Raw genomic sequence first — 26198 nt, forward strand, 5'->3', positions numbered from 1 at the left:
TCCGGCGCATTGCGTTTTTCGGCCCATATGGAGGACCATTGGCGCGGTCATCGAAATGGGGGCCGGTTGGCTCCCAGTCGCAACCCCCATACAATCAAAAAAATTAAATAATATTTGATTGCATAGCATTTTTAACTAGTCGTACTCCTGTCTAGTCCTGTAATACATGTCTTTGAAGTCGTCGTACTCGTTGTCGTTGTCGCTTGGCGCGCACGGCTGGAACCTCTGCGGTGGTTGCGCGAGCTGTAGCTGTTGTTGCGCACGTTGCAGAGGCCGGTGAATGCAAAGGCTGCAACCTTGGCCATGGTCGCCACGTTGTGCACGGTAGGCCTGCTCCTCCTTCTACCAGGACCAGGTGTAATCCACCGGCGCCGGTGGATTGGGTTTGAGGGAGGCGCGTTTGGCGGCTTGCTGGCCGGGATACTCCTCCGGGTTGCCGGCGGATCTGTAATGTTGCGCAACCATGGCGTACTCCAGAGGCACCTGCCACCCTAGCCACAGCCGCATGAGCCGAAGATGCCCGCGTGGGGGCGAGTGCTCCCGGATGGTAGCGTCGCCGCACCCGCTGCCACCATTCTTCGGCTAGAAGTGGGGGTATTGCAGGCGGGGTTAATCGCCCAACATGATGTGGTCCATCACGCTCTCGAGAGTCGGTCACCCCACTAGAGCCCTCGCCCGGCCTCGTTGTTGTTCACAGGAGGTGTCAATCTCCCTCGTACCAAGTCGTGTTGTTGTCGGGATCCAGTGGGGATCCATCCACTGCTCCGATGTGAGCTTGCCGTAGTAGTGGTGGGTGATGGCTGCATGCCGAGCTGCACCTTGCGGGCCGGGAGAGACCGGCACTCAGCCTCCATACGAGGAGGGGGGACCGGTAGCCCGGCGGGAAGGGGTAGTTGGAGGCACAGCGCCTTCGCCTCCGCATAGGTTAGTGAATTAATCGCGCCTGGCTAGCACCAAAAAAAATGGGGGCACATTGGGCACCTTTTTTTTTGCGCCGGCACCCCCCATAGCCCTTGGGGGGCTTTGGGAATGCCAGGTGGAGATGCTCTAATAGCATTTCGATGCATGTAAAATGCATGCATGAACTTTGTGGTTTGTTGACACATATTCCCACATATTTGCACCATATATGATGTTATGTCCATGTTTTAAATTGATTTTTGTGGATTTACCAATATTCCCCTTTATTTTGGTTTTAATCCTTCAGGACAGGAAAACCCTATTTTGTGTATTTTTAGCTTTCAGAGACCTAAACAAAGTGAAATGGAGGTAGAATTTTGGAGATGTCAATATTTCATCAAGAAAAGAATCTAGAGCACTTGGACCTCACGAGAAGGGCCGGGAGGGCCAAAAGATCCCAGGTGGCGCGCCCAATTAGCTAGGGTGGGCATGCCACCCAGTCTCTTTTTCTCCTCGGTCGTCCGATTCGCTTGATTCTTTCGCCCACAGACTCCATCTGACCTAAAAACCTCTATATAAAGGAATTCCCGAGGTTTCATCGAGGAAAGTGCGGTACAAACACTGAAACACCAAAACAAAGCTAGAACCAGCGAAGATTGGATGGGGAAGTTTCGCCGGAGCCGTTGCTGGAGGGATCTCTGCCTTCCCCAATGTCTCCACCATCATCACCATGATTAAGAGAGAGTAGTCCACCTCTAGACGATGGGTTTGTGGCATTAGCTTGATCTATTTATGTCTTTTTCTTCATAGATCTAGTACCATATGAGCTTCCCAACATGATTATGGTCGTATAGGTAATTCATATGTGGTGGATCTTTATTCTATGATTTGATATATGAAATTGGAACCTATTATGTGTAAGATGTATTGACCGAGACTTATGGTGTTTGATTTGCTGGTCTTCTCACCATTGCCATTAGTTGTCGCTCCTTGTCGTACAGGCGAAGGAATATCCCTCTATCACAATCTTGCAGCCTCGTTCAGACTTGACCGAGACTTATAGTGTTTGATTTCAGAGAAGGAACGAAATAAACATTTTTACTGCATGGTGCTCTTCATTTTTGCATTGAAACAAAATTGTTCCACGTCCCATGATCTCAACCATCGAGTTGTCCCCAAATTTAACTTTGCCTTTAATTGACACACTAAATCAATGAACTTCTCTTCAATGCTAGTCATGTGATTACTAGCCCTGTGTCCAAGTACCAAATGTCTCTTCCATTCTTTTCAATTTCTTAGGAATAACCTTCTCTTCATTTAGGAATACTTCCCCTCTGACTTCATCTGCTGCCATAGTAACCTCACACACCTGCATCATCAATAGAGCTTGATTCTCATCATCACCATCTTTTCTGGCCAAGTAAGCTTTTTCTTTCTTGGGCTGCTTACAATCTTTCTTGAAGTGTCCTTTTCTGCTACGATTGTGACACTCTGTTTTTTTTTCCATTCTTCTGACTGCTACTGCCAGTTGTTCGTTCAGACTTATATCTTTGCCCTCCATGAACCCTCTGTGTTTTTCTTCTTGCTGGAGAAATCCCACCAAGTCTTCAACGGACAAGGTATTTAAGGGCACACATTGTTCAATAGATGTGACGATCTGCATGAATCTAGCAGGTGCAACAGCTAAGAATTTTTGCACAACTCTAAGGTCGGGTACATTCTCACCAAGGGAACGAAGTCCAGAGACCAGTGTGTTGATCCGCTGTTTCACTGTCGCCCATCTTCAGTTCTTCAAAGTCCAGCCGCTGCAGGCTGGCCTCCTGAACGCGTTCGTGGCCGATGTTCGCCACTTTGATGGCATCCCACGCCGCCTTCGCCGAGTCGTGGCTGGCAAGCAATGACATGACGGAGTCCGGCCCCGCCGAGTAGATGCCGAGGAGCGCTTTATGGTCGACTTCGAAATTGACATCAGTGCGCTCGATGGCTTCTCAGACACGCGCTGCTTGAAGAGCAACACGCATCTTCATCGCTCAAATCCCATAATTCTTGGAGGTAAGCTGCGGCCAGTCGATGTGTGGTCGCTCTCGTGGATGCATTGGTGCGAGGGTCGCCAACGGCAGAGTAATTTCACCACTCTTGCCGTCGGTCACCGCCTTCAGCTTCGCCGCCGCCTTCACCCATCAAGGCGTTTCTTGGGCACCTCTGCATCCGCGATCTCATCCGGAGTTGGTGGCGCCATCAACCGCCGCCGCCCGCCGCCGACGGAAACTAACCTAGCTCTGAGGCCAAATGTAAGGACCGGAGCTGCCACTCTCGTCTCGCTATTTTCGGTGGACACACACGCAGCTAGCTCTACACGATTCAGGGAAATAGAGAAGCTCCCTTTGGCTTTGGGAGCCTTCCTCTTCTTTACTGAATATTCAGGGTTATGTTGCTACACATTGCAACCCTCTCTTTTACATCTGCTGCCCGATCAGCAGTACACCCAGGTCGTGCTTCTACAGTGCACCGACCATACACACAATATCAGCTACACTAGTGCTGATCTAAGCCATGCCTCTACTAGCCTGCTGCAAGAAGCAACACTGTAGATGACTGAAGATGTTGCCAGACATTGTGCTTATACAATTGCAGCAAATGCCGGTCAACTGAACTTCAAAATACACACATTCACTTTTGTGTCAAATACATCACTGTACAAGGTCACAGATAACACGTGGTGGTAGTGGCCGCGGCCGTGGCGTCGGGGAAGCCGCATGAGATCCTCCCGGCTTTGGAGCTTGGCCAGTAAGGCGTCGGTGAAAGAATGGCGGCGACCGTCGTGGCCTTCTGGTAAAATCCTAGTGAATCCGAGCTCGATGCGTCAGTGTAAACTTTGTGGGAGGATTTGAAGGTCCAGTGAAGGCGACGGCGCGTTGTGCACCTATGTAAGCCGCCGCGGCGCCAACGGTGAAGGAGGAGCGGTTGCTGCTCTCGGGCATTGGTGGGCGCGAGGAGCCCATTGGCGGCCGGGTCGCTCGTCGTGTGAGCCTGGGAACCCAACCTAGGTCCCGTTCGTACCATATGAGCTTGTCGCCATTTGGCATCCTTAGAGCATGTCTAGTAGAGCCCTTAAACCCCTAAATCTGTAAAAATAACCGTTTTTTTACAGTTTTTGACGAAAAAATCGCAAAGACTAGAGCCCCTAAAACTGTAAAACTGTAAAAAAATTCCCAGGTCGGATCTGGGATATCCCTTCTTGGCCTGTAGAAACGAGGGTTGGGCAATCCAACCCGTCCCCGACCTGTAGTCGTCTCGGACACGCGCGGGAGGGAACATTCAGCTCGTTCCCCTCTTCCTCCCCCGATCCCGCTGCCGCCGCCGCCCTCCAGCCCCGCCGCGCCCCGCCTCCTCCGCCCCGCCTCCGCCGCGTCCCGGCCTCCTCCGCTCCGCCGCGTCCCGGCCTCCTCCGCTCCGCCCTCCTCCGCCCGCCCGCCGCGCCCGCCCTCCTCCCGCCCCGCCCTCCTCCCGCTCGGCCCTCCTCCCGCTCGGCCCTCCCGCCGCCCCGCCCTCCTCCCGCCCCGACCTCCTCCCGCTCGGCCCTCCTGCCGCCTCCCGCCGCCGCCGTGTCCCGGCCTCCTCCGCCTGCCGCCGCGTCCCGGCCTCCTCCGCCTGCCCCGCCGCGCCCCGGCCTCCTCCGCATCGGCTCCTAGCCGCCGCCGCCCCGGTCAAGGTATGCTCTTTTTTTTTCTTTTTTTTCATTTCTTTTGTTTCATTTTGTAGCACTAATTGACGGTTGATTTTTTTGCAGATGGAGATGAACAACGACGTTGTCACGGACTCGATGTCGGATTCGTCGGATTGGTCGACATCCGACGATTCCGACATTGATGAGTTGTTGCAAGACGATGATGTCGAGATGATGAGCCTCCTCGTCGAGGTGCAATCGTTTGAAGACCGCGCGAAGCCGATGGATCGGAGGAGAGGGTCGACGATGGGGCGAACCACCATCTACCGGAACCGCGCTCTCGGACACGAGCATTTGATGGAAGACTACTTCGCCGAGGTACCTACATACCCTCCTCGCCTCTTCCGCAGAAGGTACCGAATGCGCCGTAGTCTATTTGTGAAGATTGTCACCGACTGCGAGGCGGCCTCCACATATTTCAAGCGTCGTAGATCCACCGCCGGTATCATGGGGTTTAGTGCATACCAAAAGATATCGGCGGCAATGCGGGTACTGGCCTATGGTGTACCTGCGGACTACACGGACGAGTATCTTCGCATTGGGCAAGATACAACCACGGAATCCGTCCGTAGATTTGCTAAGTTAGTTATCCGGTTGTATGGTGAGACATACCTTCGAGCACCAAACGAGGAAGATACAAAAAGATTGATGGAAACCAATGAAAAAAGGGGATGGCCGGGGATGCTAGGTAGCCTTGATTGCATGCATTGGACATGGAAAATTTTCCCAAAGGCATGGCGTGGAATGTATTGCGGTAAAAGCCGTGATGCTACCATTGTGCTTGAGGTCGTGGCATCGGAGGACACATGGATTTGGCATGCATTCTTTGGGTTGCCGGGAACACTCAATGATATAAATGTGCTCAATAGATCTCCTTTGTTTAAAAGATTAATTTCTGGAGATGCTCCAACTTGCAACTACACAGTCAATGGCAATGACTACTCAATGGGATACTATCTCACCGATGGCATTTATCTCGAATGGGCAACTCTTGTGAAGTCCATCAAGGAGAAAAATGGGGTGCCCTTGTCCAGAAAAGAGGCTCATTTCACAAGGGCACAAGAGGCAGCCCGCAAGGATATAGAGAGAGCTTTTGGTGTCTTGCAAGCAAGGTTTGCCATAGTTCGGGGTCCGGCTCGGTTTTGGGACAAGAAAACCTTGGTGGACATCATGAAGTGTTGTGTGATTCTACACAACATGATCCTAGAAGATGAGAGGGGGTTAAACTTGCCTTGTTTCTATGACAATGTTGGCACACGTGTGCAACCGGAAAGAAACCCTTCTCGTGTAGAAGCTTTTCTTCAAGCACATCGTGAGATTGAAGATGCAGCCACTCATGGTCGTCTCCGTGATGATCTAGTCGAGCACCAGTGGCAGTTGGATGGGCAGCGCCGTGGCGCATGATTTACCTTTGTTCTATTTGATTCGAACAATTATTGTTGTATGGTCCAACATTGTTGTAACAATTTGAATGATTATTGTTTTATGTGCTCAAATGTACTATTTGGTGTTGTAATAATAACTAGAATGATTATTGTTTTATGTGAAATGTGATGATATTTGTGATATGTGAAATGATGATATGTGATGAAAACTGTGATATGGCATATGACAGTTTTAGAGGTTGGGGTTGAGCCAAAGACTAGAACCCTCAAACTGCATTCTTTAGGGGTTTAGGGTTCTACTCTTTACCCCTGTTTTTCAACCTGTAAAAGTGCACAAAAATGGCTATTTCCAACCTGTAAAACTGCTATAGAGGTTTGAGGGTTTAGGGGCTCTACTAGACATGCTCTTAGAGCATCACTAGTAGTACTCCTAAACCCTCAAACACTTAAACCATTTTAAGGGTTGAGAATGGGCATTTTTTTGACACGTTTAGAGGTTGAAAAACTGGGGCAAAGACTAGAACCCTCAAACCCAATCCTTATAACGGTATAAGGGTTGGGTTTGAGGGTTCTAGTCTTTGCCCCAACCCCAACCCTTGAAACTGTCATATGACATATCACAATTATCACTAGAAAAACACAAACAACATTGAAACACTAGCAAATGAAAATCATTGATGCATGGTTTAATAGTCCACCTCTCATCGGCACCATCACCAAAAAGTTGCACCTTGGCGCCATCTCCTCCACACCGCCATCGCCTCAAGCACCTCCATAGGCGCCGGTGGAGTCCTCCACACCGCCATCGCCACCACAACTCATCGGAGTGTCACCTCGAAGAGTAGAGGACACACCACGAAGTAGCCTCTTCCTCTCGGCGATGTCCTCCTTGGTCTCCTTCCACCACGCCAATCGGTCTTCATCCATGTCCTTTTTGCACATCATCATGTGCTCCTTCTCCTCGGCCATGATCTCTTTCCATGCCTTTGCTTCCTTGAGCTTGAGCATCCTCTCCTCCATATCGGCCTTGCGCTTCGCTTGTTCACGCCGTGCTTCAACTTGTGCAAGCTTCACCTCTTTCTTCTTCTCGGTGATAAGAAGCTTTGTCTTCAATGTCTTCATTACCAATGTCTCCCTAGACTTCATCATTTGCTCCATCTTCTCTCTTAAGTTTGACGCCTCTCCTTCCATCTTGATCCTTAGCTTTGCCTTCTTAGTTCCCTCGGGCTTGCACAAGTTTCTTTCCTCCTCATCACTATCATCCATCCTAAGCATTGCCGCCTTCTTGGGTGCGGTCTCTTGATCCCTCAACTTCCACTTATCAAAAGTTTGAAGAATTGCCCAAGCATGCTTAAATGGAATGATTTGCCCTTGGAAGCGGGCATCTCCTTGTACCTCAAACCGGCAATTGTCTCCTACAAACCCACAAATAGCATAGTAAACAAATATATGTACACATATGTACTCACATATGAACCCAACAATGCATAGAAAATAAAAAAATGAGCACATATGTACTCACATAGTCACTCTCCACGCATCCACTAGGCGGTGCATTCATCACTTGGTCCATTGCCGCACTCCAACGAGCACAACACGGCTTCATCAACTCCCATCGGCCTTGAAGCGACAGGTATGAACGAGAGATGTACCCACCGGTCTTCGGCTTGATCTTGCAATAGATGTCTTCTATGGTTGCCAATATCGTTTACCGGTTTGATCGGTACCCGTGCTTACATCCATCCCCACGCTTGCCCAAGCACGAACCAAGAGAATATCTTCGGCCGTGGTATAGTTTGTCGAGCGTGGGGTGGAACGGCCAACGGCGGTGAACATCTCCTCCTCTATCTCGGTCACCTCCTCGTCATCATCCTCTTCCTCCTCCTCCTCACCACCAAACCCAAAAGACTCGAGAGGAGCAGCCCCGATCTCCACCTCCGCGTCTTGGAGAAGCCCCATGAATGATGTTGCGGGATTATTATCAAGCACCTCGTGCACGACGGGCGGTGTGTCGGGCGTGGGAGTGGTGGGCTTCTTCCGGGCGGTTGTCTTCTTCACGGCCGGCTTGGCGGCCGCACCCTTGGGCCCAAGCGACGGGCGTTTGGGCGGCGCCTTTCTCCGCGGCTTCGCCGGGGCGATGGGGGCCGGGGCCAGGGCGACGGGGCGGGGCGGCTGGACGACGTGCTGGCCAGCACGCCGCTGCTTTGCTCCGACGTGCGTCACGGCCACCGTCGAGGCGACTTGCGCCTCGCTCGGGCGGGCGGCGGCTGCGGGACGGCGGAGGTTGGGGCGACGGGGGCCGGCAGAGCGACGGGGGCCGGCGGGGCGGCGGCCGACGGAGGCGGAGCGGGGGGCGGCGTCTCCATGGCTGGTGGAGGCGCGGCCGAGGCGGAGCGGGGGGAGGCGGGGGCTGGCGGAGCGGGCGGGGCGGCGGCCGGCGGAGGCGAAGCGGGCGGAGGCGGGCCGGCGGCGCGGGGCGAGAGTTTGGGATTGGGAAATTTCCCTCCCGCGCGAGTTGGAAGAGGAGTGCGGGTTGGGTGCAGTTCGCTCCCCAACCCTCACTTCTACAGATTAAAATCGTGTTTGAGGGTTGGACCTCTAAATTTTTTTGAGGGTTTGAGGGTTTAGGGGTTCTAGTCTACGCTTTTTTTCTCTCGCAAACTGTAAAAAAGCAGTTATTTTTGAGGGTTTGAGAGTTTAGAGGTACTACTAGTGATGCTCTTAGTCCTTCCCATCTACCTGTGCAAATCGGGGCGGCCCGTAGTGTGTCGAGTGAATACCATGTACAGTGAATTTTGCTTCTTCTAGTACTTGCTCCGATCCAAATTAAGTAACTCTACTTTATCTAATACGGTGTGTTTGTTAACTAGATAAATTCGTATGTAGATAAAATAAAATCAATTAATTTAAATCGGAGAGAGTATAAACTTTAACACTAAAATTTAAACTAGAAAGATAAAATACACTATAAGTGAAATCCCACCAAAATTCTAACTTGACACCTTCGCGGACCGACTAATGCAACAGAATCGGTGTATGAGAGTGTGTTTCCGTGCGTGCGTGTGAGATGCATAGCTGCGAGGGTGGCATTTGGTGCGTACAATTTGGAAAGATGTGAGCTCGAAAACAGGAAACGTGCTCATTTCGTGCAGCAACCAATAAAACTACATTCAGAAGATTTTTTTCGTGAGTAGGCCAAGACATGCCGTATTTTTTTTATAGAAGACATGGTTTTAAGCAGAAGATGACTACAACACGCTACAAACAGCAAGCATGGTACGAACTCTACACCAGGGCTAGTGAAGACAGGGAACTTGCCTCCACAATGTGCGCACTTCAGGGATCATTTATACTCAGGAATGAAGGGAATGGCCTCTCACTAAAATCTATTCATCTGAATTACATTAATAGTTACATGCGCCAATCACTATACCCAAAAGACACATGCGCACTAAACACCATTCCAACTTCCAAGTGCATGTATGAAAGGGTCATTCACACGCAGAGGTACATACAAGAAATTGATGACAGATTGGATATAACCTCAGGCATGTGTGCGTCTACATGATAATGCTGCAAGAATCTGGTATTTGACATGTACCACATCAGACCCAGTTTAAAACTTTCTTTCACTCTTTTCTACACAGCCGCAACTACTGCAGGTCATTCCTATGATAGTGCAGCTAGTCCAATGTGATCATCTTCTTCAGCACCGGGTCCATAATGTGCCACAGTGCTCCGATTTCGAGCTGGAAAGAAAGCAATGTTGGTTAGTGTACACCAGAATAATCTTCAGCATCTGCTCTGATTATTTCATATAAACTAACAAGACATAACTAGATGAAAGAAAATGCTAGTACAAGGAAGAATGCCAGTCATCAAGTAATCACAAGGCGCAAAAGCTCAATGAAACCCAATTTTCAATAACAGATAAATACAGATGGAAAATAAAATGGGTGCTATGTTTCCCTGCTTACTCATGAACACATTATGCAATACAGAAAACTGGAAGAAATGTGACTCAGTCCACTCACTTGTAACATTGGTAATAACATTAGTGGTCTTCTGGGAAGCGAGAGCTCTTAATTTGCTCCCTGTAGCTAGCAGAAGTAAGTTCCGCATGTGTTGCTTTTGCTCCTTTGGACTAGCAGTTTTGCTCAAGGAATCATTGAAAGCTAGCAAATCTTCCTGCTTCATGTCTGGGAGGGAAAGAAGAACCTAAAAGGTAGTACTTTATATTAGTCTCAATGCTCAAAACTCGCAAGGTTAAACCATATGGATACCAACAAATAAAAGAATATTCCCGTATGGTATATTTTCTAGTATTAATAGCTTTCTAAAACGGCTTATATTTAGGAACAGAGGTAATAGTAACCAATGAGAATATGTACTCCCTCCGTACTGGTTTATCCTGGCCTTCATGTCCTTTAAGAACAACTTTGACCATTAATTTGGTCAACAAAATAAAAGATATATGCCACAATAGTAATACCATTGGATTAATATTCAAAAGAAATTAGCAGCAGATTGGATATACCACTCGTAAAAAAGCTTCGCTACTTTTTCTATATACAGATGAATCTATAGCTAAAGCATGTCTATATACCTCTGTATCTAGAGAAAGTTTAGAAGCTTTTTTAGGAATGGAGGGAGTATAATTTTTGTAGCATGCATCTCATATTTTATTGACCAAATTAATGGTCAATTTTTTCTTCAAGTACGTGGAGGCCTGATAAAACGGTATGTAGGGAAGGCTATTTTCTGAACCAGAAAAATGTGCTATTGATCAAGTCAATGGTATCCAGTGAATGAAGCACCATGCTAAGTTCAGCATCTGTTCACTTAAATGTACTGTAGTCCCTTAAATGTTTCCGCATAATCAGTTTTTAATAAGGTTTAAAAACATCGGTGTCAGTGTCACGACAAGGTCTACTCATAGGACAAACCGTCCAGGGCTGCAAGCCAGCAAGGCACAGGAACATAAGCCCACAACAACCTCAGGGTGCGACAACCCCATAAAAAAGGAGCGACGAAGACACCATCATCACACCACCGCTCCAGCAAAACCTCCATGGCGACGCCTCCAAGGAGGGAACAACGCCTGAGAGCGCCACTGTCGCTTGTACCAACAGATCTCGTAGCAACATTTTCACCTGGAGCTCCACCTCGCCAGCCAAAGGAAGGACCTTGGAGTCACTACCCTCACGCAACTTCCACGGTGGCACCTCACGCCGCGACAGGCGCCATCACAGCAGAAACACCAGATACACAAAGTCCCAACCACCACCACATGTGCCGCAGCTTTACACAGACACACAAAGCCTCTGTCACCTCGAGGTATGGAACCGACCAAGCAGCTCCGGACATGAGACCCCAAACCGCTTCAGAGGCAGGCTGGACATGGAGGTCAGAGCTAGGGTTTGGGCCACTGCTCAGAAAAAAATCAAAAAGCCTACCACAGCAAGGTCTACAAACGCGGTTGACCAGCCACCCGAAATAACCTTTATATAAGAAAATATTTTTTACTGCGTGATGTGTAAAATATACCAGAGAATCATTACAAGCAAAACAAGGAAATTCAATATAAGTGAAAACGATTATATGATACCAATGTTATTAAAGGTTAAGGGAATATTGATGTGCATGCAGAATTGCAGATGGTGGTTTACATGCAAACATGTGATGTGCGGCATGCCCAAAGAAAGATACTTGCCTAACTTGAGCGTGGAAGATAAACAAAAAATGGAATCGACTATATTTAGTGTAGATCTAAGAAATGAAATCGAGAAAAACTACCAAAACAGATTCAGACATGTGTGTACCACCCTCAATAAAAGATCAGCAAGTAAAAGAAAAGATTGCCCACATGCCATACACGCTCCCACTTGCAGGCTTTGCAGCCACAGTTAAAAATAAAATTCTTATTTACCGGTCGGTTGCAATGTCATCGAAGACGAAACACATCAATATTTAGCATAGTTATTCATTAGCTATAGTTCTGGGAATCATCATAGCACATGATCTCTTGTATAGCATAGGAATTGCTTTCAGGATTTCAGATTAATATCACACATATTACAGAGATAGAACCAGTTATCTGATATCATGAATTTCAAATCACATATTTTCATCAACTAATTAGATTGACTCAGTTATAATCTCAGCAAATTACCTGTTTAGGTGCAGGATCTTTATCTGACAGATAGATGTATATTTCACGACAAAGTCCAACAAGTTCAGCACTAATAGCTGCATTCAACTCGACAGATAAGCCTTGTATTATAGAAGAAAATAGATCCTTTCCAACAAACTGCCTCAGCTCAGCCCGGTTTGTTGCAACAGCAAGGTGAATCAATGCACCACAAAAGGGAACTAATTTAGTCACTGCTTCACTATCTGTCCAACTGAACACTTCAACAGTTATCTTTAATGCAGGAAGGGCAGTGCTAACATTAAGCATAAGAAACCTATGAAGGATTAGTACCAATCAGTATATGTTCATTAGATGAGGTTTTAATGAAATTAAAGAACTAAAATTCAAACACACACAAGCGGCAAGAAGTTTTCTATTACCCAGTAAGGGAGCTGGAAGCAAGTGACTCCAGATCTTTAACAGAAGAATCAATCCGGTTGGCAGGTCCAAGTTGTTCCAAAGATGGAAGTCCGCTATTTAAACCAGGTGATGCTAAAACCCAGAGCAGAGAACAAACTTCACGAGTCAAGTCTCGTAGCAGCTTCTCCTCCATCACTTCTACCTTCAGTTCTGACCCAGAAAGATTACCGAAGTTGTCAGGAACCTTAGCACGGCCCTCACGAAGAAGACTTGACCATGAATAATCAAGAGCTTGCTGACAGTGAACAAATATCGGCTGCAAAAGGTTAAGTGTCCATATCTGCCATAGTTCAGCAGGACAATATTTAACCAAAGGAACAACAGCAAGGTGCATGAGTTGGCGCAAATGGCGGAACTCCATAACTTGCACATTCTCCATAAGAGCAAGGGTTACAGAGGAACCCTCTACGCAACGGAAAAATGCTTCACCGAGAGTAGCTGCTAATCCTATAAGATTGTACCTGCAGTATGGTATTATCACATGGGTCAAAGATAGATTACAGGAGCAATGCATACTTAACAGACGAACAGCAAGATGAAAATTTCTGGTGAAGTGTAGCTCAATCGTTCTTGCATTATGAAGGACTGTCGGATTCAATGGAGCTCAGTAAGAAAAATGTAATTCAGTACTCTAAATCCTTACCCACTGTCACGGATACCCCGTAACCAGTTTCTTATGTTATTTTCCTTAGACTCTCCCTCCCTTTGAACATCCAGTAATCCATCAGCAGGTGCAACCTGGCCCTTGGTTAGTTTACTTGTCTCTCCCAGAAGGCTGGCCTGTTCCGCGATAGTCATGCTTTTGGCCGCTTTGATTTCTCCTGTAAGCGACTGAGCAAATGGCTCGGCCCAGAGTGCATGTATGCAACGCAGAAGCTGAAGATCGGGCAAAAGAAAGTGTCAGATTAGCCGATGTATAACAGCTAAAGAAAAATTTAAGATCATGCAAAGCGCATTTACATATTGCAACAACTGAAGAACATGCAACGAAAAAGAGAAATAACAACTGAGTCCAAACTCAAGTTAGTCATCTCCGCCAGTGCATAACAGCTACAGAAGAAGTAAAGAGGTATCCTGAATTATCCAACTTCCATCCTTGTGTCCTATTACTATCTAAAATGGTAAAAAGAATGTGCAACATACTCTTAAGAGAGGGGGCAGTATCCATGACAGATGTGAAGACATCGGATGCAGATAGCCAGTTGCTGCTGTTGTGGTGGCTGCTTGTGGAGCAGTTGTAGACTTTTTGGTACCGCTCCGCTTGAATGCCTTCTCAAAGAATGTAACCGTGTGATAAATTGACCACATAAATTGGCTGTCAGCAAACATGCGTGTCAAACCAGATGGGTCAGACAAATATGCAGTTTGCCATTCCACTTGGGTCCATGTTTTGTTAAGAGGTTCAAGCAGCCAGGCCAGGACTTCTTGTTGCTGTTGAATCCTACAAAGATGTTAAATATATGAAACATGTTTGATTTGGAAGGAACATGATAATATCATTGTTGTGGGCATATACGTGAAAAGTTGTCACAGCATTACCCAGAAGAGGAGGCCATAATAAGGAACGCTTCACATAGGTGATCATGCTCGGCTCGTAGTAAGCGACCCTCTCCTTGAAGGTAAGCCATGGTGTCAGCAATGTTCTGCACCATTGGCAAAACCTTTTAAGCAACCAAATTTCCAAAAGAACGGCAAATGCAACAGTGAACTGCGTTCATGGAAGGCAAAATACACTACGTGTGCTTAAAATAAATTAGAGCGGGAGTCTAGAGCACTGCATTTCGAATCTTGTTCACACATACTCCCTCCTTACAGAAATGTATGACGTTTTAGCCATCTTATAGGTTCACCCACTTTTATTTGTATCTAGTCTACTTTTTTTTGAGGTAAAAAAAAATCTAGTCTACTTCAAAAATATCTAAAACATCTTATATTAGTGCACCGAGGGAGTACTTCTTTAGACACCCATGAGGAAAAAAGTCAACTAGAGGGAAGTCCAAGAGCTAGGCGAACTGAACTAGGAAACATGACTCGGGATGAGTACAGGAGGATCGAAAAGCATGTATCAAATACATGTATCAGGAGGTTTCCTGGTTATAATACAATAGGTACAAGCGAGCATGTACCAAAACTGAGATTAGGGCCATAAAGAAAAGCCTGTACACGGCGAGCATGTTTCCTTCATATTGCATGTTAAAATATGAAAGACAAGTATTCTTTCTGTTCTAACAGACTTATCGATAAACAGATAACTTCAGTCCAAACAACACAACTGCACTTAACAACTTCAAGACTACAAGCAGACTGCCATAGAATACTCTAGTGTAGCCCTTCACGTAAGATCAAATTATAACAAGAATCAATTGCAAACAGATCCTGACCTTCATATGAGGCAGAAGTGCCTTATCAGCAGCTCTTGATATGCGAATGAATGACGAGCAAATCTGTAACCTAGCTTGGCGGGAATTATTTGATGGGTCCTGTTGCTACATCAAATGACACAAAAATGGCATTAAGAACATATAACTGTAACCACATAATTTAGAATAGAGTGAACAGAAGGGAAATAAAATGCATAGAATGATTGCAGTGTGGGAAAATTGTTGAGCACATGATGGCATCAGCATATTGTAATTGAATTCACTGAAGGATTTACATCCGAGCCTAACAGCCTCATCAAATGACAACATTACGGTAGTTAATGCATCGCATTCACTGCAGCAAAGAAAATGACAAGGTACCTGAATTGTGATTGGGAGAGATGTCAACAGTTCAAAAAGCTTATTCACAACACTGGCAACTGCATCTGGATAATGTCTCAAAAACAGACCCAAAGAATCCAAATAATGACCATGGATAACTGCAAGGCTAGGTTCTGTCCACTTCAAGGAAAGAAGCTGCTGAAGTAAGCCTTGTCCACAAGAAGAAGGAAAAAGTTAACAGGGCTGTACAACAAACAATAAATCCAACATAAATGTTGACAGGTCAAACCTTCAAATGTACTGTGAATTTGGCATTTTGTCTCCTGGTCAGTCTTCGTATAATCACCAGAGCCATCAAATATGGCACTAACAACTGTTTCAAGCCCTAGCTGGGCACCTACCATAGCATCAAGATCCTGCAATGGATAATGGATAATTACTGAAAAGTTAAATAAAAACATGAACTAGAAAGTTACTTCTTTGAGATAGTGGCAAGACAAATCATTGAGTTGAAATTTTAGATGTATGCAGGCATCCAACCTGGGGAGACTTTGTTGCTTGATTAGCATCTCCAAAAACAACATTAATTCTCTGTAGAATGTTCGCTGCAGCAATAACAGGTCTTTGAGAAGCAACGACTCTTATGAGATCCAGCTGCAAGAAGAATTCAGAATAAGTACTTGTTAAGTAGTAAAAGCATCATATGCAGGTTTTAAAAGGAAACGACAGTTAGAACAGACAGTAAGATAGACTTCTCATGCAAACATCTTGCAGTTACCACAAATTACAAGGCTACATTGAAAAGTTGCACCATAAGAACAATGCAGTAGGCAAATATTGTATGTGCTCAAAGGTAAATATTTCTGTTGGCATGTCAGTATCCCTCTTGACTGTCATGAGTTACATGCTAATTGACTGTGTATTAAAGCACATTTGGATTTGGTTAGGTTACACTTATATGTATGTCCATTTTTAGATCAACAGGCCACTGCCCCATTCCATTTCCATAGAAAATGGAAAGTAACAACAGCAATTTTGAGTTCACACACACTCCCAGCTAAAACCAGGTCTAACACACCATGGACATAACACAGCCAAAGGACACCCAGTTTTACAGTTCCAGGCATAACATCTTGGAACACAGGCCGTTCTACCAGCTTATTTTTGCCTTTTCAACCATGGAAGATTGTAGCGAGCACCTGCCAGCACCCGCGGCATCAGCAAGTCTGGCATCCTTAAAAAGGGACCTGAGTCTGTATGTCTATTGAACTTAAACAAGGAGATTGCAACATCATTGTTCAATAGATGCGCTCAAGATCATGACATCAGTTTCCCCACATGACCTGAGTCCTCTGGGTAGAGGACGCCATGGGCTCATGCAGTGGCGAAGCTAGAGCACATTGTTATTGGGTTCATCTCTATTTCGTATGGTATAATCTCTCACTAAAATTAAATCACAGTACTAATTTAATGAAGGTTTGGCAAAAATCATTGGGTTCATTTGCACCAAATAGTTCTACACCAGCTCCGCCACTGGGCTCATGGCCTCATGGCCAGGGGCGGAGCCAGGCCCCGGGCAACAAGGGCCATGGCCCGGGGCGCAACAAAATTTCTGGCCTGTTACCTATATAGATCATGGAAGTGGCCCGGGATTAGCCCAGCTCAGTTCAAAAGGAAGTCCATTGGCGAGCGAGAACTGCACACAGCACACGAACAAGACCAGTGCCCCCTTTCCAGTCGATCTAGCAGCGCCGCCGTCGGTCCTCCGCTCGCCGCCTCATCCGCCCAGGCTCCGTCCACCATTGCCCGTCGCTTCCCCTACTCACGCCCCCTTCTGCTGGCTGCTCCGCACCTTCGGCTCCGCTCGGACCTGCGCTCGGTTGCTCCCCTACTCGCGTGATAGAAGCAGGCAGAAATCCAAAACGAGGGAGGTAATTTCTGAATTATGAACTTTTGATTATTCCTGAACTCCAGATCAAGTAGCACAAGGGGAGGGTCTCCATATAATTTATAAACAAATAAATGACAAAAAAAGCTCAACTGATCAGTAATCCTGACTGATCATAGCAAAAAAGCATAGTAATAATATCCTTAATATAGAGTAGCATGAATAACTGAATTGAGCTAGACATTCAATTAATGATTTTCTTTTTAAAATTTCATGTTGTAGGAATAGAAGATGAAGATTTTTTTCCAAATCTCCACACCCAACCAATAGGTGAATCCTCGTACCAAAGTATCCATTTGCTATTATTTTTAGTTTTTATTCATCTATTATGTACATTGTTTGATCGCTAACAATGTAGATTAAATTTAATGTTTATCGGCACAACTGTACCAGGTTTCTGTAAAAAAAGAACTTATAGTTTGTTTGTGCTTAGTTTATGGCCCGGGGCTTGGTCTGATCCTGGCTCCGCCACTGCTCATGGCTGTGGGTGTCCAATACATTTGCTCGCATGTGCCATGTTCCCTGTCCTCTTCTTCTCCACCTGCCATTCTATCCTATTTCTGCCACTACTGGCTCGTGTGCCACCACGCTACAACCAGTAACCCACGGTGCACCGGCTTCCTGGCCCTTTCTCTCTGATTCCTCTACAAGTCCTAGATGACCTGTGGTTGGCTGTGCGCTTTGTGTGCAACTGCCTTGCTTCTTCCCTGGTGCCGTTAACAGGTCCCTTACATGTACCCCTTTGCTCAGTCCTCTGCTTTTTCGGGAGACCGCAAGTTAAGACTTAAGACATTACCAGGTCAAAACCAAAATTTTCGTTTGAAAGCTGAAGTTTCAGTTGAAAGTTTTATGGGTCATTTAGTTGAATGAACTACCCCAGTTTCAAAGTCCAATATTTCCCTGGATGAAAGCAACTCCTATAAGTTAAAAGTGCAATTTTTTCACAGTTAATGTTGATTCTTTTTATTTTGAATGTGCATATTCTTCTCTGTTAAAGGTGTACCTCCAGAATTAGTTCTTGCTTCGTGAAACAAATGCTTGCTGAGTGGTGGGTGGAGGATACCAACAGCATGCTTTGGCATATGTACTAGATATAGCTGGTAACAATTTCTCCCTCCGTCCATAAGTACTTGTTATCAGCTATATCTAGTACATATACCAAAGCATGCTGCTGGTATTTGTTTCATTAGTTTTTATCTAGTTTCCCCAATAAACAAGGGCAAACACAATCAAACAAAAGCTCAAAATTATTGAATGCAAGGGGCAATGACCATATATAGATGCCTAGAGAAAACAAGACATACCAATCTGGTACGGTAATTGCTGAAGTCACTCTTCCCCTCTAGCTCTTCATTCCATAGTTCTAACAGACTTGAAGACGAACTTGCACTTTTCTTGAGCATCCTTTTGAAAGAAACGTCCAATATTGTACTGTATATTTCATCAGTAACAAAAACCGACAAGCCTTTCTTCTCCTTTTCAGTTGAACTGCCACCGATAGATGCCAAATTTCCAGCAGGAGATGGGTCGCCAGAAACACGGGCAACAGACTTAGCTTTTGATGGTTCCCTCAATACCACCTAAATAAAGTTTGTGTTAACTTCTTTGGAGTTACGAACAGCACGACACACATTTGAATTACACATGAGACCAGGAGTATACCAGCCAAAACAACAAAGATTGGAAATGGAGTGCAATCCTGTAGTGTTGGTAATATTCCAGCATCTGTGAGGAGCCAAAATAAATTAAACACGAGAAAGTGAACAGTAGGGACAAACTGGTAACACGTGAGATTTTCATGTTGATGTGTATTGAAGACATGCATGATTTATTTTACAAAATATCCAACTAGCCTTTGGTGACAAACCAGCTAGCAGTTGAAACAAAATTATAAGCCTCTGCCCCTTCGAGTCTTCTCATCTCTCTCGATTATCAGAAGATGGAGTGAACTCCTTTTATTTACATCAAGAAGCAGAGTTTTAGCTTTCCAAGAACAGGTGTCAGCGGCTCCGGGGCGGCCAACACCAACGCACTTGGGCCCCTCCCCGACCTCCCTCGCCTCACCAGGCAAAGCCCACGCGGCGCGGCGGCAGGACTCCCTCTCGCAGCCCTGGGGTGAGACAGCGGCGCCCGGTCTAACTCCTCCGGCTGCGCGGCGCCAAGGCGGTGGTGCGGGGCGATGGCGGCCGGAGCACTGCCCTGCGCTCTCGGATGCAGGCGGGACGGCAGCTAGCGGTGGAGCGGCTTTGAGGCCAGATCTTGGCCCGTGTGGACCTGGAGGGTCGCGTGCGGCTGCTTCTGCTGGAATGCGTCTGCTCCAGGCCGCACACGGCGACAGCTCCTGCTGGCATTGCCTGCATCACATGGGCGCCCGGGGGGTACTCAGGCTGCTCCGGGGGAAACCCTATATCTGGGTTTCTCGGATTGGACGATGCAGCGCTATCAGTGTCGCTCTCCCTCCTGGGGGCATCGTTCTTGGAGCACGTGCTGGATGGAGGCAAGAGGTGGTGCAGTGTTGCATCTTCCGCATCGACGACAACGAGTCCTGGCGGCGTGGCATAGCAGGGTCTCAACGATGGCCGCGTGTTGATGAATACGCGCAAGGTGGAGGCGATGTTTGGCGCCGTGGCAGCGTCGACAGCAGGTCAAGCAAGTGCTATGCAGATCTCTTCCCTCAAGATGTACCCGCGGTTTGATGGCGGTGACAGTTTCTGAAGCAAGGGCATGAGGCGCTCGCCAAGGTCTGCTAGACCGAATGTGTGCTCCTGTTTTCGCCATAGGGAGAGTCAGTGATGCCCCCAGTAATTGGCTGGTGTTTCTAGGGCATAAGGCCCTAATGGCATTTTTCTTCACCCATTGTCGGGTTTGTAGGCCTTGAGTGGTGGCTTCGGGTTTTTGTGATGTATGCTTTTCGCAGATCTTTGTTGAATAAATTTTAATTAAAGACCGTATGCATCGATTGATGCAGAGGCCAGGGCCATTTTGAAAAAACTAGAACAAGATTAGAAGGTAAAACACTACAAAGAAGTAAGCATTTGGAGAGGTGCGTTTGGAAATGCTCACTTGTTGTAGGAATTGTGAAGTCCTAGCGCCATCAGCCAATATGCACTGCATGTTAGAAGAGCCTAGAGCAACCACTGTCTCACAAACACACACTGCAAACTCATACTCATTTTCATCAATAGCACTGGGCTGCATCCTAGATTTCGTTAAAAATTCTTGGGAACTGGTCATCAACACCTGGAAGATGTTGCTCATTGCTGCATCATACTCACAAATTGCGACATCAACAGGCCGTCTTCTAAGCTAGGCCACATTGCAAAAGCAAAGAACACATCAAAAAAAAGGCACCAATACAATAACTTTTAGTTATAAAGTGCATTAGTCTTTCTATACCTCTGACAAATTACTTTAAAGAACTCACAAGCATGGAGGCGAAAATCGCTGTAAGAAAGCAAGGACCCACATCTGCAAAATAGGAATATAATTGAGATAAATGAGACAGGATGCTATCAAAACTCGAGAGAAAGAAATTCTAGTCAACAGACCCGTGAATTAAACCATATCGGGCAAGATCTGTCACAGGAGCCCATTCAGCATATGCATTGACAGCATTTATAACAGCTGTTACCGTCCCTACATGTTGTTTGGCCAGCTCCATTTGCTGCTTCGTGTGCTCACTTAAAGCAGCTACAAAATGTTTCTCAAGTAGCTTCAGATGAGACACCAGACAACGCTTATGTTAGTATGTTGTGTAACACTAGGAGCCAAATTTGTTAGACAAAGTAAGGATAAACTTACAGAATATAACAAAGGTAGAATTTGTGGCAGTGCCTCCGTAAGGCCACGCAAGAGCGCTCTTCGCTTATCACCTGTTGGATATATAGTGGTAATTCAATACAAGTGATATGACGATGTTTGTTCAATTTCAGTTAAAAATAAATGGAAATACGGTTTCAAGCAATCATGACAGAGAAATGGAAAAGAAAAACTGACCTTCTAAATCCTCGTTGTGAACAGTGATATCCTCTGGAAGCCACCTTAGTATCATGGCAACTACCTCAGCCTAACATTTTAGATAACATGGTTACAGAAAGCAATTTTATAATTGGATGATCAAAGCACAAATCTTGTGTAGTACTGTTGAGAAACATACCTCGACTGGACCCAAATTAGACAAAGAAACAATAGAGGGAAGTAATGTATTCAATAGATTAACTCCCTCCCTTCTAACTACCTGCAGATATAAGATAATTGCCAAAAGATAGTACTTGAAGTACAAAAAAAGGTAGAAGAGAAGAAACCCATGATGATAACCTCTGCTACTAATGCAGCTGTTTGACTCTTCAAAGCCCACTCCTCGCGGGGATCAATAACCTCTGACAACAAATTGATAGTCAAATTAGCAAATTCATTCCGCTCTGCAACACTGAGTTCCTCCCACCTCAATCTCACCAAGTGCTGTAATGATCAACAAGATAACCATCAGACAATGATAGCTATAAGTAGGTTAAATCAGAAAAAATATCTTCTCATCTAGAAAACTGCAGTGATTATGTAACATAACCATAGGCATCGAAGGACTTTAAGTTAAAGTTCTGCGAAACTGTCTGTAATTCAACCGTTGCTGAGGAAATGACTGATGAGGTCAGGTAGAAGATGTAGTAGGCATACTTGAGTCTTATTTACAGTAATACTTACAGTGTACATTAAGTTGATCACAAACATGATTTTCCCCTAAAAAGGTTCTTGGCCTGACACCGTGACTTAGAATATTGTTGTGAAGGGCGCTTTGCCGCTTTGAATGTGCAGGAAAAATAATAACATCACCTTTTCCATCCAAGAAACCATAAATGCAAGTCCCTACCAGCAAACCTATCATCTCATCATCATAGAAAATTCCCAGTCTGGAAAAGTTTCCTAGTTTGAACTTTCAAGTGCATCAGCAATACCCTTCGTGGCTAGTGTAACTGGATCACAAAATTATATACAGTTATGCACGCAGCTTCTAGTTACCGGCTTACCGCATAGCCTCATAGAATATACTGGACCCACAAATACATAAATGATTAAATCTTGGGTATGATCCTAATTGCTTTCTGTACATTACCATATTATAATATCTCAAATTATTCACTTTGACCTGGCATTTCTTTTTTGATAAGGTACCTCGTCAATCATCTAAAGCAAGACATGACGCACAAAACCTTCCGCGCACACACACAGTCATAAATGCACAAAAGAAAGAGAACAGAAAACTATGTACACAAATTTGACAGGTCAATTGTCCAAACATCCATTCCCCACTAAAATCCAACTGGTACTACACACTAGATTACTCATGGAACTAACAGGTGGGTTTTTATTTGACTACACCCAACTCAAAAGAAGTTCGCACAGAGATCCATTAGACCCCAGAGAGGAATTGAAACTCAGTTCTCATAGAACCATGCATCCAACATGCTTTCCCATACAGCCATCTAAGAAGATGACTCTCATGTCTGTTGAATAGACAAATTTAGCAGATAAGCAGTTATGATGGCTTAGCAAGACAAGCTAACTCCTAGTACCTAAAACAAAGAAGAGACATTATGATGCATAACACTTGAAATTAAATTGCTGATTAAGTGCTTCTCTATGATTTTGTCAAGGAATTTTCAAACTTCTCATTGATATACAGCTTACAAGGCAGCATACTCACTAACAGCACACCGCTTCTTAAAACATTAAATGTTATGTTGTTTCTTCCTCACTTGGTTGTTTTGACTATCAGAACATAACACAATCAAAGCAACCCCATTTCCAAATTATTGCACTACAATGAATAATTCTGCAAATTTACTCATACTCCCTCCGTTCTCTTTTAATTGACTCGGATTTAGTAAAAAGACCGGAGGGAGTACCTTGTTGGCTCATTGTGCCAGGAACATTATAATATTTGCCACTGAAAACTGTTGCCGAATATGTATTTAGCGAACCAGGTGTTTACAACACACCATCAGGATACATAGGGTAGTAAAAGCTGCAGAATTTACATTCGCAATTTACAGTAGTCCTGCATTTGGCCTAACTTCATGTACCAAGAATGGCATTATCCATTTCCAAGATAATTCTCCAATTTCAGTACAAACTTTGCAGTAATCTTCCTACTATTTGGACTTGTTTCCATTATATGAGACCATTAGTCGCTTAGACAAATCCGCACCCTAATCTTCTTCCTCTTAAAACCGGACCCATCAATCACTTAGAACAAATCAACCCATGTATATGCTAGAATAATTCAGATCCAAGAGAACTAACATTTTTAAGTAGATTAAAATGTTTCTATGGAGTATATATCGTGTGTGTTTTTAGGACTGCATATACACCGTTTCTAACTTGTGTGATAGGCATGCAACTGCCCCAATTACGGAAAAGTACCTGTTGAGTTCTGAGCAGTACAAGATTCGTACAAATTTCGAAGAAAAGAAAAAGGAAAAACGTGATCGTAGGTTCAAGTGTTTGTACCGGTCTATGCAGTTTACCAGTTTTGAGTTTATGAAAGCAATTTACGGAACAACAATGACTAAGATGGTAACATGGAGATAGGATGCAAAATTTACCTGCAACATTTTGAAGCCATGCAATCGGATCTCTGAAGCCTGGTCCTTGCGGACCAACAGCAAAGATGTGCTGGCCAAAGCTCGGACATCTCCACTTTTAACCTGCAGGCGTTAGGTTTCATTGTCACACCCAAACAGCATTACAGTTGGAGCACAACCTAGACTTTTCTTACTCCCTCCGACCCTAAATACTTGTGGCATTTAACCTAAATTTGCGACATGTATTTAGGGCAGGAGGGAGTAGTAAAATTGCAGCAGAGATGTGCACAGAAGTGGTTGGTGGAATTAACTAATTGATCAGAGCAGTAACCAAAGAATGGCGCAAGGTTTATCTAACACGTTAAGCTCTAAGTCGTCTATTGTGGCGATGCCTAAAAGTTGAGTATTATCAAACACAGGCAGATGTTAGCCAGCAACATATGCGCACTAGTCGCACGCTTGCACCAATATTTCTGTCAGAAGAGTCGAAATAGCTCAAGGAAATTTGGTAAATCTTAAGCAGCCTGGCTGTGTAACGACACAACGTTAAGGCAGCCCTCACCACCGTCACCAAACACACACACACACACGGAGGTATACAAGCAAGAAGCGGACATGGGCGGGAGAAGGGGGATTAGGGCACGGACCGATTCGAGATAGGCGAAGGCGGCGTTGCGGGCGTCGGGAGAGGAGCGCCAGTCCATCACGGCGGAGATCGCCGCCGCCGCGGAGGCCGCGGCAGGTTCGGCGGCCATCTTGGGATGGGGTACTCCTTCTAGAACGCGAAGCGTGAAGTGGATACTAGGGTTGGCGTGCGGTGCGGGGCATTGGAGTCGAGTTCTGGAGGGTTGCTAGGGTTTGGGTGTTGGTGGCGGCCGGAGATGCGCTGCCTGCCTTAACGCTGGATTCGTGGGTTTAAGCCTTAAGGGGGAAAGAAGAAAGAGTGGGGAAAGAGCGTCACAGGACAGGAGTAGGGGCCAAGGAAAACGGAGGACAAAGTGTAGGTCCGTGGTCGTGGGTCTCGGCCGATGTTCTATTTTACCGTTTCTACACTACGGGTGTGTTTGGTAGCCCGTGTCGCTTCAGATTTGCTTTCCCACTTGAGATATCTCACCTTGTACAGATCAGAGGTTTAGAACCACAACATGATTGGGGGAAGATCCATAGAAAATAAGAGCGAACCGTTTTTTACCTGGGGCTTAGGCGATCGGGCGATCGTTGGGCGTCTAGGGTCTCCTTACTCCGCCGCCAGTCCAATCTGGACGGAGATCATCGCGATGCTGCACAGGTTGGGGATCGACGAGGATGAGTGCGACGATCTTGTCTTCGAGGACCAGACCGAGATCCCGAAGGAGGGTCTGAAGTGGATGGCCCTAACTAAGGTACATACATCTAATATGTTTAGCCCTCAAGCTTTTGAACACAATATGAAGATTGCATGGAGTCCCGCCAAAGAGATAGAATTCAATCACTTAGAAGATAATTTATTCACAATCCATTGTTTCTGTCTTGGGGATTGGTTGAAAGTTGAGAAAGGCGGCCCTTGGCTATTCCGTCAATCTGTGGTTTCGATTGAACCTTATGATGGCATGCTTTACCTGAGACGGTAGACCTCAATTTCTTTACCACTTGGATACAAATTCACAAAATCCCAGTTGGCTACCGCAAGCAGGAATCATTAATCAAGAATTTGACGGAGAAGAAGGTTGGTAAAGTGTTGGAAACTCAACTGGATGTGAAAGGAGCGGGAAATTTTGTCCGAGTACGTGTAAGACTTGATGTGAGGAAACCCCTAGCTCGGTTTGTTTCAATTTCACGTGAAGGGGCAAGAGAAATATATCCAATTAAGTTTGAGAAAATGTCGAGATTCTGTGGGGTGTGTGGCTGCATTGGTCACATACATCTGGAGTGTGGAACGGGAGAGTATGATGAAACAAAACTCAAGTGGGGTGACTTCCTGAAGGCAGACTGGGACTCATGGGTTGGACGAGCTGTTGGTGGTTCTCGCGGAGGTTTCTCTGGTCGAGGTGCAGATCGTGCCAACCGAGGAAGAATGAGTGGCAGAGGGCGAGATGCTGGTCGTGGGAATGCTCAAAGCTGGCGTCATAATGCTTTGAAGTTTGTTGATGGACATGCGATAGTGGAGGGTATTCAAAACCCGAATATAGAAAGGGAACAATCTGAAGAGCATGAAACTGATGATACGGCTTCTAGCCCAGGAAAGAAGGATATGGACGTTGATAAACAGAATCTTGTCAACTCAGCTGCTAAAAGGACTTTAGAGATGGGAAAAGAAGGAATGACTGAACACACGGATGAGAATGGATTGAGTATAGTTGCAG

General features: G+C 45.7%; 1 protein-coding gene across 4 annotated transcripts; it reads right to left on the reverse strand.

Annotated features, from left to right (window-relative positions):
• Positions 1-9372: 9372 nt before the first annotated feature.
• Positions 9373-24838, reverse strand: LOC124658960 (protein HASTY 1). Of its 4 annotated transcripts, none has more exons than XM_047196940.1 (22): positions 24504-24837; positions 23878-23979; positions 21593-21736; positions 21432-21512; positions 21272-21341; positions 21077-21147; positions 20824-20987; positions 20672-20743; positions 20339-20576; positions 18938-19000; positions 18580-18855; positions 15868-15981; positions 15617-15743; positions 15367-15536; positions 15007-15105; positions 14165-14268; positions 13769-14066; positions 13269-13501; positions 12586-13086; positions 12185-12479; positions 10047-10230; positions 9373-9761 (listed from the first exon to the last, which is right to left on the reverse strand). In XM_047196940.1, the coding sequence occupies exons 1-22, from the start codon at positions 24609-24611 to the stop codon at positions 9682-9684; spliced, it is 3594 nt and encodes a 1197-aa protein (XP_047052896.1). In that variant the 5' UTR covers positions 24612-24837; the 3' UTR covers positions 9373-9681. The 4 variants fall into 4 exon arrangements, with proteins under 4 accessions (XP_047052896.1, XP_047052897.1, XP_047052894.1 ...); XM_047196941.1 differs by having other exon boundaries at positions 12185-12416; positions 15007-15111; XM_047196938.1 differs by having other exon boundaries at positions 15007-15111; positions 24504-24836.
• Between the last annotated feature and the right edge of the window lie 1360 nt (positions 24839-26198).

This window comes from Lolium rigidum, chromosome 6 (genome assembly GCF_022539505.1).
Source record: "Lolium rigidum isolate FL_2022 chromosome 6, APGP_CSIRO_Lrig_0.1, whole genome shotgun sequence".
Taxonomy (NCBI): Eukaryota; Viridiplantae; Streptophyta; class Magnoliopsida; order Poales; family Poaceae; genus Lolium; species Lolium rigidum.